The 16,636-nt window shown below is 32.9% G+C and overlaps 1 protein-coding gene across 4 annotated transcripts; it reads right to left on the bottom strand.

Moving 5' to 3' along the window:
- Window positions 1–5,879: 5,879 nt before the first annotated feature.
- On the bottom strand, window positions 5,880–7,095 carry LOC149554903 (uncharacterized). 4 transcript variants are annotated; one of them, XM_089833544.1, is made up of 3 exons: window positions 6,916–7,095; window positions 6,531–6,740; window positions 5,880–6,439 (listed from the first exon to the last, which is right to left on the bottom strand). In XM_089833544.1, exons 2-3 carry the CDS (start codon window positions 6,706–6,708, stop codon window positions 6,330–6,332), a joined length of 288 nt encoding a protein of 95 aa, XP_089689670.1. In that variant the 5' UTR covers window positions 6,709–6,740; window positions 6,916–7,095; the 3' UTR covers window positions 5,880–6,329. The 4 variants fall into 4 exon arrangements, with proteins under 4 accessions (XP_089689670.1, XP_089689669.1, XP_089689668.1 ...); XM_089833543.1 differs by having other exon boundaries at window positions 5,880–6,720; window positions 6,916–7,089; XM_089833542.1 differs by having other exon boundaries at window positions 5,880–6,726; window positions 6,916–7,088.
- Between the last annotated feature and the right edge of the window lie 9,541 nt (window positions 7,096–16,636).

Below are 16,636 nucleotides of genomic sequence, written 5' to 3'. Positions count from 1 at the left end.
TATAGTAAATTGTACAAATAGTGTATGGATAAAACAACTACTCAAAGGTATGAAGGAGGAAATCACTGAACTTGAGATACTTTATTATGATAATACAAGTTCTATAAATATATCAAAAAATCCTATGATGCATACAAAGACTAAGCATGTTGCAATCAAGTATCATTACTTGAGAGAGTTAGTTCAAGATAAAGAGGTGAAGATGGAATGTGTGAATACAAAAGAGCAAATAGTTGATATCTTCACAAAAATATTACCTAATGATTCTCATGAGTGTATAAGATGTAAACTAGGGATAATACCCTTGTCTAAGGTTATTTAAGAAGCATGAGAAGTAACTTACTTCAAATGAGATGATTTACATATGTTACAAATTGATGTAGTTTATCTTACTTTAGTAGATACCTAGAGTAATCAAAGAGCTAGAGCTATTGGGTACAATTGTCTAATTTTGTGTTGTCTTTGATGTCACAAAAATGTTATATCAATTGTTAGTTAGTGCTTACCAAGATCAGTTGGTGAGCAAGATAGTTTTCCTTATTTACCGAGCATTCTTGAAGTTTACTCTGCAAAGACAGTGTCTATCGAGCTCACTCGAGTGTCGAAGGAAATTATGGCAGAAAATAGTGTTAACCAAGTTTACATGGTTAATTGAATTCACTCAGTTACCAAAGTATTTTTGCAAGTTCATAGTATTAACCAAGCTTCTATTGGTTAACATAGGAATTTGTCTTAGAACCAGTGTTTACCAAGCAGGGTCGGCTAATAAAGGATTTTGTTGTTTTTGCATGAGAAGCTTAATTATTTTAAGTCTTGGTTATAGCTGAATATGGTAATGATTAATGGTCATTGTAATTTGTATTTGGGCCAACTTGACAATCTAGAAGGTATAAATATAAGGTCAAGTTGTGATTTTCAAGTGTGTGTGGAAGTGTGTTGATTGAATTAAGAAGGAACGCATGAGAGCAAACTTGAAGGATAAGCAAATATCCTTGTAAAGCAAAAAAATATTATTTAATTAGGAAAGATCAAGTATGAACTAGAGCAAAGATCTATAATCAACAATTTAGTTGTATCACAATCAGGTCATTTCATTGTTATTCTCTAACCATTGTAGCAGTGATCTAAAATCTCTTAACAGAGTTAGTTTAATAGCCGATTGTAAATCCTCTAACAGTGTGGCAATTCCATTGGATTGTTTTAAGACCTCTTGCAAGGCCACTCCTAATAGGGTGACTAAATCCTCTAAAAAGGTCACACCTAACAGTGTGTTTTGTAACCTTTAACAGGGTTGGCTCCTAACAAGGGTCACTTCAGAAAAGTGAAAAATAGTAACTAGTTACATTGATGGTTTTTCCCATGTTGGGTTTCCACGTTAAATCATAGTGTCTCATGTGTTCATTATATTTCTCTTATGCTTGCAAATTAATTACTATTAATGTTTTAAGATTTACTAAAAGTAATTCACACTTTGTATTTACTGAGTTACAATATTTTCAATGTGTTTACCGAGTAATAGTAGCAATCAGTTTTTAGAGTCTAAATTTTATTGTTGACATCTAAGGGATCTGGAATTTATTTTAGTGGTAACTGATTAACCCCTCCTCTCAGTTAAACCTCCTATATTCCAACTATTGGTATCAAATCTTTTGGTGCTTGCAGGAAAGGTTTCAAGGACCTAAGCTAAAGATCAAGATGTCTTATAAGAGAGAGAATCCAAAGCTAAACAGAGACAACCTTTCAGCATGGAAGGGACTCATGAGACTTCATCTAGCCACCATTAGTTATTCAGGATTGAAATACTTTGATGAAGAATGAAAAACTCTTACTTATGCATTATCTATTGGAGATCTTTCTGAGAAAAAGAACCATAACATCATGAAGATTGATATTGCATCTGCTCTCAACTATGATGAATTTGATGAGATCAAAGACTACAAACTACTTTTGATATGTGGAACAAGCTAAAGGGCATCTATGGTGGTGATGATAATGTAAGGAGAGCCATAGTAGAAAGTCTTAGAGGATAGTTTGATCAGATGAGAATGAGAGAAGACATAAATGTTGCCAAATATGTAGAAAGAATCAAAGCTAGTGTCAGTGCAATCAGAGCTTCTAGAGGAGAAATCAAGGAAGAAACTGTTGTAAGTAAAGTTCTCAAAACATTGCGTACTATCTATGCAATTAGAGTATCTTCTATTAAAGAAAAGAAGTGTGATCCAAATCACAAGTTAAGTTTGGATGCCTTGGTAGGAAGATTAATAGCTTTTGAGCTCGATAACTTTGACAATTATGTTCCAGGTTCCAAAAATGTTTAGTCTGCATTTGAAGTTAAACATTCACTCAAAGAGAAAAGGCAAGAAACTAAAGGACATTCAATTAGAAAGTGAAGAGGAAACAAAGGAAAGTTTTGATAGTGGTCTTGAAGTTGTTGAAGCTTTACAAAAAAAGAAATATTCTAGAAGTAGAAGAAAATACAAAGGTAAAGTTCCATTAATCTATTTTTCATGTCAAGAGATTGGTCATATTACTACCAGATGCCCAAGAAAAGAGAGCAAGGATGAGAAGATGAGTCACAAGTACAAAGGAAAAAGGAATTTCAAAAATCACAAATCATACAACGAAGATAAGATGGAACTTATCTCTTATGTTAGTAAAAATGACACATGGATCATAGATAGTGGATGTTTACATCATGTGACTAGAGATAGAATAAAATTTGAATACTTTGAACACTATGATGGAGGTAGTGTAAGGTTTGGAAATAATGAACCTTGTTGCATAAAAGGGAAAGGCTGAATCTCATTAACCACAGAACTTGTATGTGACAATGCCTATTGAGTTGAAGGACTAAAACATAATTTGCTAAGTGTAGCACAACTAATCAACATTGGATTCAAGTTAGAATTTATGCATGGCAAGGCAAGACTACTGGATGAAAAAGGGAATCTGATTGGATTAGGCAAATAAACAAGAGGTAACCTATTTTATCTTGATCTTGGTGATTGCTCATGTTTTATTGCTCAAATGGAAGAAATTTGGTTATGGCATAGAAGACTGTGATGTAAACTTTGATAATATGGTCAAGATAAGAAAATTTAGAAAAGTAAGAGGTATCCCTAGTTTGAGGAAACCAGATGTTGGTTTATGCAAAAATTCTCAGATCGACAAAATGGGAAAGACTATTTTAAAGAGAAAATACTATCAATCTAAAGATGTCTTGGAAATTGTGCATACTGACCTTTGTGGACCCATTGGAATAGAAAGTTATAGTGAATAAAAATTCTTTATTCTCTTTGTTGATGACTACTCTAGAATGATGATTGTTATGTATCTAAGAGAAAAATTAGAAGTATTTGAGCAATTCAACTGGTATCTAGCAAGAGTAGAGAAAGAAACGAGAAAAAGATTGAAATTCTTAAGATCAGACAGAGGTGGTTATTTCACCTCCAATGAATTCAATAACTTTTTCATTGAAAGAGGAATTAAAAGATAGGTATTAGTTCTTGGTACTCTTGAGCCAAATGGAATAGCTAAAAGAAGAAACAAATCCATCATGGATTGTACAAGGACTCTAATGATTGAAAATAATGTTGCTATCAAATGCTAGAACAAAGCCATCAGCAATGTAGTCCATACTTTGAACTGAGTTCAGTTGAAGAAGGACTCACATAAAACTCCTTATGAATTATGGTATGGCTAGAAACCCAATGTAAGTTACCTAAAAGTATTTGGAAGTAAATGTTATATCTTCAAAGAGTCTAAAAAAAGGAAAGTTTGATGTGAAAGGTAATGAAGGAATACTCTTGGATATTCTTGCAGAAATAAGGCATATAGATGTTTGAAATTTTCTACTCATAAAATAATAAAAAATGCACATGTGAGAATTAATGAGTTTGTAGAAAAGACTCAAGAAGAAAGGGAAAGAAAACCAAAAGATTATTGAAGATTTGTCTACTTCAAACCTGATGCATTGCCAAGCACATCTAACAATAAGGAGACTTCACAGGTCTAGAATCTTCCTCAGCTACTGAGTTACAAGAGGTACAAACTAAGTCATAGGGCCTCGAGTCACATTTTGAAGTTACAAAGCCAATGCCTACCGAGTCTAAATGACCTGAGCTACAAGTTAAAATTCAAAATAAGGAAAATGTGATTCATTCAAAAGGAAAAGGACTTGTATTGGCTAGGTATGTGATTCATTCAAAAGGAAAAGAACTTGTATTAGCATTACCAAAAAGCATCTCCACGGATTGAATAAAGTCGGGACCAAATCCCAGGGCCTAGAGCATAGCTAGGATGAAGGGTCATTCAATGCAGTCATATGCTTTGGCAAAATCTATCTTCAGAAAGATAACCTTCTGTTTGGACTTGCGAGCCCACTCCATCCATTCCCAGATAGCAATAATGTTATCAAGAATGTCTCTGGACTTGATTAAGCTAGTTTGCTCAGGCTGCACAATTAGAGGCAGCATGTGCCTGATTTTGAGAGAGTGCCTTGGCAAGTATCTTATAAGCCACATTCAGAAGGGTGATGGGCCTCCAATTGCATATAACCTCCGAATCACCAGCCTTAGATATGAATTTAATATTTCTTTTATTTATAATGGCTCCTAAGCTTTTAGAAAGTTGAAGTTTGGAGACAAAGCCTCAGAGGAATTTTTTCATGCTCTCTGAGCCCATCCCCAAAGTTGGGATTAAAATTGAATTTTTTCCATTTCCCTACTTTCTTGAGTTCTGTCACATTGAAAGCAATGAGCACGCAACGTCAAAGGTTGACTCCGATTATTTTCCTAATCTCTCGACCTTCTTCTGATATTTCCAATTCGGATTAGTCCTATTAATAAATCAAACCCATCTAAATTATACACCATAGTTTTGGTGGTCGATTTCATCTTAATGTGAAATAACGTTTGTAGTATGTCCCACATGTGATTGCAACTCACACTTGCCTTTGATGTATTACAACCAGAGGCAGTTGGGTTAATGCATTTTTATTCTTATTGATTTGTTTGTCTATCACTCTGTTATTTGGTTAAATTGTTCGTTGTAAGATTTACTATTATTTATCAAATGGTCATATAGCACAATCAGGGCAAATGAAACCGACTTTCTATACGCTGAATTCAATATATATATATACAAAGCCTTCCTGATTCGTGAAGAATTGAGTAGCATGTGATTTGTCTTCCTGACTCATGAAGAATTAAGTAGCACGAGACTAGTAAAAAACATGTTGGACAATGATAAAATTTGTGATGGTATCACATATGAAGGGACAGGTTAATCTCTAGACAAAATGTACTATATGCAATGGTTATAGCAAACTTATCCATAGGGCCAAGCTCCATCATTTATTCAGATTTGAAAAAAGATCATATTGTCTAATTGGTCTACCCAATTGAAAGGTTCTTAAAGAGCCCACCATGATCAAGTCTTGTTGAGTGCACCGTTCCTATATTGAAAAGGGATGTGCCCTAGACCAATTTGGCCGGATGGATACCCCTTAGTGGTTGGCTCTTAACAGAAGAGTTCAACCTAAGACTAGTTTGCATGTAGCTACAAATATTTTGTGAAAGACCTCCATCGAAAAGGCTAGCTCAACAAGTCCAAGGATATACCTGCCCACTATCCACAATATTGCAATCCTGAACCATTTAATTAGATATATATGTACTTATTTTATAAGCACGGCTTAATACAACTCCTCATATATATATATATATATATATATATATATATATATATATATATATATATATATACTTATTTTATAAACACCACCTAATACAACTCCTCGCTACTTGCATCAAAACTAAATATACCAAATTGCCACTGTGATTTGCGGAAATCGCATACAATTTTACACTACTCACCGATTTTGTGATCAAATTATCGACAAACCGCCTGACATTTTATACTTTTAAAATTGTATATTTCGATTTCAACTTTGCTGAGCAGAGAGCATTGTCAAGCTGAAGTACTTAATATGTCCATAGTTACAATAATTCACAATTTTCCCAAAATCAAGAGAACTGAAATACTTCCCTTGCTGACACCCCTCTAAACCTAGCTGCCAATTAATGGCAAATCTCTAAGCGCAACTTCATTAAAAGAGCAAACAGTGTATTTTGACAGGAAACTTGAACCACGTGATACACTTTCATATTTTTCTTTTAATTTGAGACTAACGGTAGCAATCTGTCAAAAAGCATCCACTACTAACTACACCATATATGACTTCTCTGATGACTTACTTTAATGTACAAAACCCTAAGAAATCAAGTTGATTGCTCCGGTTGAAGGGTTTTACGAGGGGGGTTCTTCATTCAGATCAATAATCTCGGAACCCACATATTTCTCACTTTCAACATCTCCTCTGTAAACTCTGCAGCTATTTTTAAAAGGAGCCATAATATCCATCTGGGCATGACAAGGCCTGCACTTGGGTGTTAGATTAGAAAAATCTTCCCACTCTAAAACAGGCTTCCAAGGTGCAGACTTAGAATGAATAGAATTGGTAGAGTTACCTCCTTTATTTATAGGATTCATCAGCTTCTTCAATGCTTTGATATTTTCCACCAAAGCAAAAAACTCTAGGGCTTCTCTTTCATTGTCATCTGGCCGTAACCGTTTGGTCTTGTTTTCCACACTGCTTCCTGCCTCTTCACCACTTGGACAACTTTGCATTGGCCTCTTCGAATCCATTCGAATACCTAACTAATCCTTTCAAGGAATTTCTAAAGAGATATTAGATTCAGGCTTCCATTTAATCGAAATATATTCACCAATCATATTACATTAGACCTTTATTCCAAAAGCAAAATACATAGCAACGGTTATATTAAAACATGAAACCCTAGAACATATTATATCATTGAATTGGGATTCACAGAATTAAAGGTAGTCACTCACCTTAATATTTCGGCCGAGTGGTAGCAATACTCCAAAACCTGAAATCTACTCTCGCAAACATGTGCACACAAATTTTCTACTATCGCAAACATATGCGCGTGTATCCATATGCACACAATTTTCCATGCGCGTGTAATCATTAGTTATGACAACCGTGGGTGAAATTGACAGAATTTGATGGGAAGAGAAGTGTGTGGAAATTTTATCCGCTAAACTCGGGAATGTCATGGCGCGTTATGAAAATTTTGGAAGAGTGATTGATACGGAAGTGTATTTTTCTCACATTAGTCAATGAGAGAGAGAACTGGCAGGACAATTGTACACCATCGATCTGAGTTGTTTATTCTCCGTTTGATATAATTTTACTGTGGAGGATATCACCAAGATTCTTTTCTAACTTTTCTTTCTGTACCTTTGAGTTGTTGTATTAGAATTGAAATTAATGCAGAATTGACTATTAAGTTAAAATTGAAAATTAAGAAAACAGTTTTCCAATTACGACACTAAAGCAAGTGCTACAGACTGGCATGTACTTGGGGCTAACTAGTATGTAAGATAATAGTTGTTAAAATTATATTGTGATACAGTAAATTTGCAATGATCTAAATACAATTAAATTTGTAATAGTTAAATATAAAGTATGTCAAAGATTAAAAAATAGGTGTGTAGAATTGAATTGTTTATTATATTATATTTTACTAATTTTTTTTAAATATTTAATTTAAAGTATTGATTAGCATTTAAATTGAGCTAGAATCTATTTTTAACATAAAAGGTAATTATTTATATAGTAGTATATTAAAGTAATCTATAAATGATTTCATAAAAAGTAAAAATCTTATTATTAATTAAATATATTAACTAGGGGAAAATCTAGACCAAAATAAATTAATATGACAGAGCTTGAAAAAAGGGTCCTATAACAACTAATGAAATCGACCAATTATGGTTGAGATAAATAGTATATAGTACAAAATATTATATAAAATAAAATTATAAATTTAAATATAATCATTCTTTAATTACAATGTATCAAATTTCAAGGTGACACCCATTCTAGAAGTCCTTAATTTTTGATAAATAGAAGATATTTTCAACTACATCAAATTGTAATATTATTATTATTAAAATTCCATTATGTAATTGTTTAAATTGAATGTCTTGACCTATGTTTCATGCGTATTGATTCACATGAATCCATCTCTCACTAAAATTAACGATACCACTCATTGTACATAGATAATATTACAATTATGGTTAGGTTTGACAATTTTGATCAAGTTTAATATTTGGTTCGATAATATTACTACATGCAAGGTGAATGTTAAAGTAACTCTAAGGTTATATGTTGTAATTAGGGCCACATTTAAGATCTTGGAACATTTTTTCAAGTATAACTTACAAATTTAAATTTATATTTTTCACATTGTTGGTAAACAAATTTGTCACTTGAAAATAGTCCAACGGAGTGTATGTGGAAAATTGTTCACAACAGTTGGATAGGCCCTTGATATGTGTCCTTCCTCTATGTTTAGAGGGGAAGCTCCCTCATATGATGTAATTTTGAAAGTTTTCAAATAAAGATGAAATCAAACTTTAAAAGATCAATAGAATGCCATTGATGATGAATGCACCACATGACTTCAAAGCTTTCTGAGACTAACTTAAACCACTAATAACAACAATCAAGATCTACGCTTGAGAATTACCCCTAGCACAACGTTGATCCAAATATTCATAAACATTTGTACAATACCATGAAAATGCTTACTGCAAAAACAATCAACATTTTTAACAATTTAGATTTTGAAAGAACAGAACTCAAATAATATTTTCCCTTATTTTCTTGCACCAAGAACCTAACAGGAATTTTGATTACAAAGATAAAATTTGTATACACATTTCGAATATTATCTTATTATAAAAAGTTTAACCTAAGTATTCTCCTATTCAAAAGTCCAAAAAGTCCATTTACAAAGCCAATATGATTTCTTATATAGACATTGAGGTTAAGAACTACTCCTCCATGGTTAATAACTACTTCCCTAATATGTGATTTAAGTGAGGTTAATTACCTTCTACAAAATTAACCTAGAATGACTAAGATCACTTATTGAAATGTATGGCTTACAACATGTCTCCAGAAGGTTGAATCATTGATTTGGCAAGTTATTTGATGTAGACTCTTCTCATGATCTTCATCATAGTTTTACATATTGAATATTGACATAGAAACAATCATTCACAACATCCCTTTTCAAACCACTTCATCTCTTTTATTAGAATATTGTAGCAATACAAGCATGCACTAGTTTCTCATGATGCTGACGTACTATATTGAAACTTTATCATTACCAAGTAGAAGAATGGTAGTTATCATTTTGCACCCTATTCTTATCACTCCAATGGTTGATGAGACAGTTGAACCCTTTCACTAATATAATTATATAGGATGTGTCATGGGAACTTTTAGTCAAAACAACTTATATGTAATGCCTTTGATTCTTTGTGAGGTCCGTAGTGTCTCAAGGCACATACAAATTTAACCATCCCCATTTGTTTAAGCTCCCAAGTCCACCACCATATGTGTTTCATAAAAATTTGGTATTCCATCCCATTTGATTGATTGGAGGCCTCCAATATTCAACATGTGTTTCACCCATTAAGTCATGTGCTTGTGAATGCTCTCATGATCTGCACTTATGGTTCCCTTAATCATGTTGATAGAATAGTTAAATTCCCCAAGATGCTTGATGGAATCACTTTGATTCTTATTCATCATTGACTCTATATTCATATTTTTCATCCGTTCATGCCAATGATGGCAATTAATCCAACAACCCAATTTTATTGCATAAATGATTTTGAACTCTTCTTGATATACCATAACATATGATGATGTGGGGTGTCAAGATCTGGCACTATGATATTCAATACAATTCCTTTTGACATAATCTTAGAAAATGACTGAACATCCCACTTGTGCATGGCATGCAATCGTCATATTCCCTCCTTCAGATGAAATGTGCATTATATCAAACATATGACATAGAGACATACTTCATGTCTTAATTTTGAGTTGTTCTTTCAAACATTTAACTATATTGCCATCGATATTTCTTCAAACAATCCCTTTGCATACTAGGTAATACTTGCAATCCATGAGATGACATGTGGTTGTAGTTGTGGCATTTGAATTCTTTCCTTATGCAGATTGGAGGTGACCGTTATCTCCTTGGTTATGGTTGAATTATAAAAAATAGTTCCCATGCTTTGTTATTGGTATGCCAGTACCATTCTGAATGGTGTGGATCAAAAATGAAGGAAAATTTCTCACAAAAACCATTTTCCTTGTTGTTGGTAAATAGATTTGTCATAGTAGAACTTGCCCAATGGAATGTGTGTGGAAAACCATTCACAACAGTTGGATAGGCCCTTAATATCTAGCCTTCCTCTGTGTTTAGAGGGGTAGCTCCCTCATAAGATGAAATTTTAGATTTTTCAATAAAGATAAGAAGAACTTAGAAAATAAGAAGGAAAACCATTGATAGCGAATACACCACACACCTTCAACTTTTTCATAACAATGATGTAACTATTAATGAGAACTATCAAGGACTACGCTTGAGAACTTTGATCAACACAATGCTAATTCAACCATTCATGAATACTCACACCATACCATGAAAATACTCATAAATGAATCAACACCTCAACAATTCAGACTCTTTGAAAGAGAATGCCTGAATGTACTTCCTTTATTTCTTTGCACCAAGAAAGTAAGAAATAACTGATTACAAAAACAACAATTGTATACACTTTCCAAAAATTGCTTTGTTATCAGAGCATAAGTGTTCCCTATATCCAAGTCCAAAAAGTCCCTTATTACATTGATTTTTAGGAATTTATAGCCAATCTAGAATAACCAACTTTTTGGGTTCATAACTACCCAAAAAGTTAGAGTTTGGACTACTTGAAGATGGTTCGTAACCAACTCTAACCCTTAAAGCTTAACTATAGTTAGAAAAGCCAAAACCAGAGATAACTCTAAAGTTGACCTTTTTTACAAAATATATAAATACAAATTTAAGACAACTTTAGACAAATATAATTCTAACTTCTAACTGTGCCAACTGATATTCCCTGAACTCGTCCTTTGATCTGTAGGTGCTGCCAGCAACTGAGCTTTCTTCTCCTTCGACCTTATCTTCTTCCTATGTTTATCATCACTTAATCACCTGAATAGTTGAATGTGCTAAAAGTAAGTCATGCCATGAAAATGAGCTTGGCTTCTTTTCTCTATCCATGAGCTTTGAAGAAGATTTGAATCTAGCATGTGCTTTATTCTCAATTTTAACCTTCCCATTTACATGGCCATAGATGTATCACCCCAAATTCTTTATTAAATTTTATGTAGATTAGATGAGCTTCATCACTTTATGAGATCTTGGACAAAAATCTCCCTAATCAACAAACCATATGTCTTGATCATTCTTCCATAGAACCAATCATTTTTGCAAAACTCTATCATGCCTTCTCTCCGTTATTGCCTCTAGAAACTTGTCAAACATTGAAAACCACAAGTCATCAATCTTAGAAGGAGTCACAAACAAGTTTGAATCTAAAAGGTCGAGTGAAAAGGCCTCCACCACAAGAGGTAAATTAGGAACCTCTTCTTGTGTATCAAAATGTATAAGCTTCTGCACTTTATTTGTATCTATTATAGAGAGGCATCTCGTTGAGACAGTAGACTGAATATTTCTCCTTATAATCTCTACTAAAAAGACCACAAGCTTACTATCAGTGCGAGATCAATCTTTGGTTAAGCTCTGCTGATAGTACTCAGATCTATTGTAAGGAGCCATAGCATCAATCTTTGAATAGCTTATTATCCTTCTTGAGTAGACTAGTCCTACTCTGAAAGTGGCTAAAAGAATACTCTGTGTCCTCTTGCTCACTTCACTCGTTATGTCCAAGACCTTCAAAGTCTAAGAGCACGTATAGGCACATGTTGTGTCTCGAAACATTTTTTGCATCACTGGTGATAAGAGTTCATCCAGACACCATCTATGCACCTACCCCCTGCAATATCGAAGGAAGATCTTGATAAATGGTTCAATAGATAAGATTTGTTGCTACTCTTTTTTCCCATTGATGATATAACCTTAATTTGGCCCTTTGTGAACTTCGACATCTTGTTGATCAAATGTGGCACAATTTACATGGAATTTCTTCAAACACTTGATACACATACATGTTCAAACATCATCTAATGATTATGAGCTGTGAGGTTTTGCAGGTGCAGAATCAAGCAAATCGCACACTCCCTCCATTTCATTATTTTTGCAGCCATGTTGCACTTACAATGATAATAAGATTCTTTTGGTGGTCCCCCGTATATTATTTGTGTATTTCCCATTGCAAGACCTACTTGTGCTGGAGCACCCCCAAATGGCCCTATTGATGTCATTGGGGCCCTCCTTGCTCCCAACTTGTACCATCTCCTTAGATATTTCTCATATTAAGAGACTATGAGCTCTACATAATCTACACTGATCTCAATGAAACTGGAAGCAAATAATATTGTTAACATAATAATTTCCTCCAAGATTTATGGAAACAAGACCCTCCTCAACAAGTTTTCTCATTTCATGACTTCCAATGATATGTGCCACCTTCTTTTGGTACTCTACAAAATACTTGAATTGCTGAGGAAGATGAGCAACGTGGATTTTTGAGCTAGCTTATCAAAAGTTGACACCTTTTGAAAACACAATTTGTGTTCCTATAACTCGAGCTTTCTTTCAAACCGACCTCCAACAAAACAATGCACCTGTTACTACTTCAAACATCTATGAACTTCATTTAGAAAACAAATATATAAGTTTGTCAGTATGAAGCTTCTAGATCCGTTGAAGGAAGTATGTAATGCTACTATGAGGTAATTTACTCATGAGGATATTTTTGAGATCTTCTATTAGTACCATTTCTCCATTGTAAATCATTCCCCTAAATGGGACCTCATATCCTTCCCATTCTTTCTTTAGCATTCTATAAAGGATAGTATTTTTAGGGTTAGGAAGAAGATTTAAAAAAATGGAAGTCCTACATTATCCTACACTAGGCCTTTATGTATAAATTATATAATTTCCATAAGAACCTTTGCCCCATACAACCCATAAATGTGGAAGTGGTCCTACCTAACCTGACCCTATATACCTCTACCCCTCAAAAGTCTATTAAGGTTATGTACACTCAAGAAAATAAAACACCAAAGTACACTATCCTTAAACAAATCAAATGGAGAAAAATATTCAAAATTTGGACATAGATATTGAAATTGAAGGTGGTAGAAGAAGGTCCATGAGGAACAAGAAGAAGAAGGCTAATGTTGATGCCAAACCTAAGATGGAACGTTCCTCTAGTTCAGACTCCACTCATAGTGAAAAACACAAACCACCTCAAAAAAGAAAGGGAACAAGAGTTGTTGATGAAACATGTGAGAGAGGAGGAGGAAGACACTATTAGTGAGGGAAAGGGTGAGATTAGTAGATAGTTATGTCCCCACCCCTTCCCATGTCAGTGATACCCAATAAAATAATTCCTATATTATGCATTGGGTTGAAGGAGGTGGGGGTGGAGGGGACCCCAACCTCCCCCTAGTGTGCCATTGGAAAAGGTGATCATATCCCTCAGAAAAACACCCCTCACTCCCCATCTACCTTGTTTAGAATGATGACCTAAGGGTCATTAATAAGAACTTGATGAAACAAAATGAAAGACATAAAATATTGGAGCAAAGGTTCAATTTGATTACTAGGTTTTCATTTAGGATGATACACTCAAAAAAATCCACCCTTCACTTATTATACGTAGAGAAGAAAGGTCTTAATTCTTTGAGAGGGGTGGACACCATGAGCTTTGTTTACAAGTTCTTACTTCATGATTGGCTCCAACTGTTATTGGACAGGCAAGGGGGAAAGGAGAAAAAATTAGGAATTAGTACCCCCTTTTGTTTATGTTTTAGTTTTTATTTAGATTACTATTACACCACTTGCCCTATGAGGGTTTTGTTAATGGTGCTTTTATGTACTCTGGTTATTATGAAGTTTGAATAGTTTGAGTTGTCTATCATTCTTTGTTTTCTTCACCATAGTTGGGATACATTAATATGGGACTTTTGGAAATTGAAAATGGGGGTTGGTTAATTATGGACATGAACATTAATTGCTAATTATTTGTTTTTCATCATACAGTACTTCAAGTCGGAGCCTATTTTGATTTTTTTCAATTTGAAAAACAAATATATAAGTTTATTATTGCTGAACATAAATAAAACTTTTTTTATATGAAAAACTCTACAATTAGCCATTTAGAATTGTCCCTTTTCTTAATCCTATATATATATATATATATATATATCTGTGTGTGTGTGTGTGTGTGTGTGTGTGTCTATAGTAGTTTTTTTGAAGTTACATTCAAAGTTAGAAACTAATTAGCATTTTTCAATAATTATTTTCTTTTATATTCGTGTGTAGTATTTTTTTTCAACAAAATGAACATAACTTAAACACAAAATATTATAAATATATATTACGATATAAAATATATTTATTTATATTTATATTTATTAAGAAAGAATGTAATTATATATCAATTATACATTAATAATAATTTTTTTTAAAAATTCATCATGGTTGTTGATTACGAATTTTTCATAGTTATCATTTCCTTTATATATATATATATATATATATATATATATATATATATATATTCACATATATATATATATATATATATGTATACACGTATATATATACACATGTATATATATACATACATATATATCTATATACATATATATATATAGATATATACATATATATATGTATATAGATATATATGTATGTATATATATGTATGTATATATATATGTGTATATTTATATATATATATATATATATATATATATATATATGTATACATATATATATGTGTGTGTGTGTGTATATATATATATATATGTATACATATATATATATATATGTGTGTGTATATATATATATGTATACATATATATATATGTATATGTGTGTGTGTGTGTGTGTGTGTGTGTATGTATATATATATATATAATTTTCTCTAATTCACTCTTTCTTCCATTGTTTATTTTTAAACTAGCGGCTCTGCCTCCCATTGGTCTTTTGAGTTGAGATGTAGTAAGCATTCCCTAGTAGCTCATTTGTAAACCTTATTCTAGATGTGTCCTTGTCTTTTTACTTTTCCATTGTTGACCAAGTTGACTCGTCAAATCTAATGCCATGTGTGTTGTTTTTATCAAGTGAAAAGGAGTATTTCTTTAAATAATCCTAAACCACTTTCTACCACTCTCAAATTGTACAAAACAGTCTTGAATCTCTTTGTACCCCTTGTATCTAGTTCAATATTTTAGAGGTTATTTCGGTTGAACTTGTTTTTTATTCTTACATGACACTTTATGATGGGTCCTAGATGAATACAAAGTGAATTTTGAGGAGAAGTTGTGCTATAGCTAGACGCACTACGAAGTTTGAGGAGAAGTTGCACTATAGTTGGACATCATTGTAGAACTGATACACTCATGTGTAATTTAATCATTTATGGAAAGGTGACAGATGGTTAATGTTTTGAGATGGTCTTATCATTAATAATTATGCCAAAAACTTTATTTATGGATCAAAGTAAAGATTTGGCTTGTGCAAAGGTAAGATATCTTGAACTCCTTGATTAGTAATCGGTGCTAGATTATGTATTAGTCCCATATCCCATTTTTCACAACATGTAAAAATTCATTATGCCCTATTCATGATTAATGCCTTGTCCTTGCCTCAAATTATATATGAGGTAAATCATTCTTTGTTAAAAAAGGCATAAGTTTCCTTAGGTGATTTAAATGATAACTACAAAAATATGGATAAAGAGTTAACTTTCATAGTTGCCATAGATGTTGTTCACCAGGTAACTTTCACATTTTCCATTCCTACATTTCATCTTTTGATAAATAGGGTAGTAATTACTTCTTTTATTTCGAAAGGAAAGGTTCTGAGTCATGGTACCTACATGACACATGTTTGGAAATAATTGTAGTCTATATGGTAAGTCACCTATCATATTAGATACAAACCTCTTAGGGGTTGATCTAGAAGGAATAACAAAAGGGCTATGCAAAATACTTTCAGAAACCCTTTCCAAAAAATTCTTAGATTGTAATTTTCTTATCACGTACTACATTCCCACCTACATATCCCTATATAGAATTGATTGAAGAGTGTATTGAAATTTATGATGTACCTAATAATAATATTATGAAAAAGGATGGTACTGTGTTACTAAGCATTATGAGAGAATCTGTATCTAAATTGTTCCACCTTAAAGAAAAACAATTTGCCATCATGACTCCTACATCATCTTTGGTGAAGTTTTCAGTAGCCCTAGATGTCTATAGGAATGCCATAGCAAGGATTTGGACTATTTCATTTTACAAAGGTGGTTCTAGGTTGCCAAAAACCCTCAAGAAGGATCATATTTCCCCATGAGTTCATGGCATAGTACTTTTTTTGACACAAAATATGTGGTTCTCCATATGCAAGTCTATTTGAAAATTTGATATATTTCTACATTTAGATATTGTTGGAAGGGCCATAATTTATGGATTAAGCTAAGTTAATTGCTAGCTCTT

The sequence above is a fragment of the Cupressus sempervirens genome, chromosome 5 (assembly GCF_028749045.1).
Source record: "Cupressus sempervirens isolate cs-2001-9-10 chromosome 5, ASM2874904v1, whole genome shotgun sequence".
In the NCBI taxonomy this organism is placed as follows: domain Eukaryota; kingdom Viridiplantae; phylum Streptophyta; class Pinopsida; order Cupressales; family Cupressaceae; genus Cupressus; species Cupressus sempervirens.
The sequence above is the reverse complement of the archived record's forward strand: the minus strand, read 5'-3'. Positions and strand labels throughout refer to the sequence as shown.

What these genes read in the sequence shown, in the direction of transcription:
- LOC149554903 (XM_089833543.1), bottom strand. Translation starts at nt 6,708, where the DNA reads ATGGATTCGAAGAGGCCAATGCAAAGTTGTCCAAGTGGTGAAGAGGCA.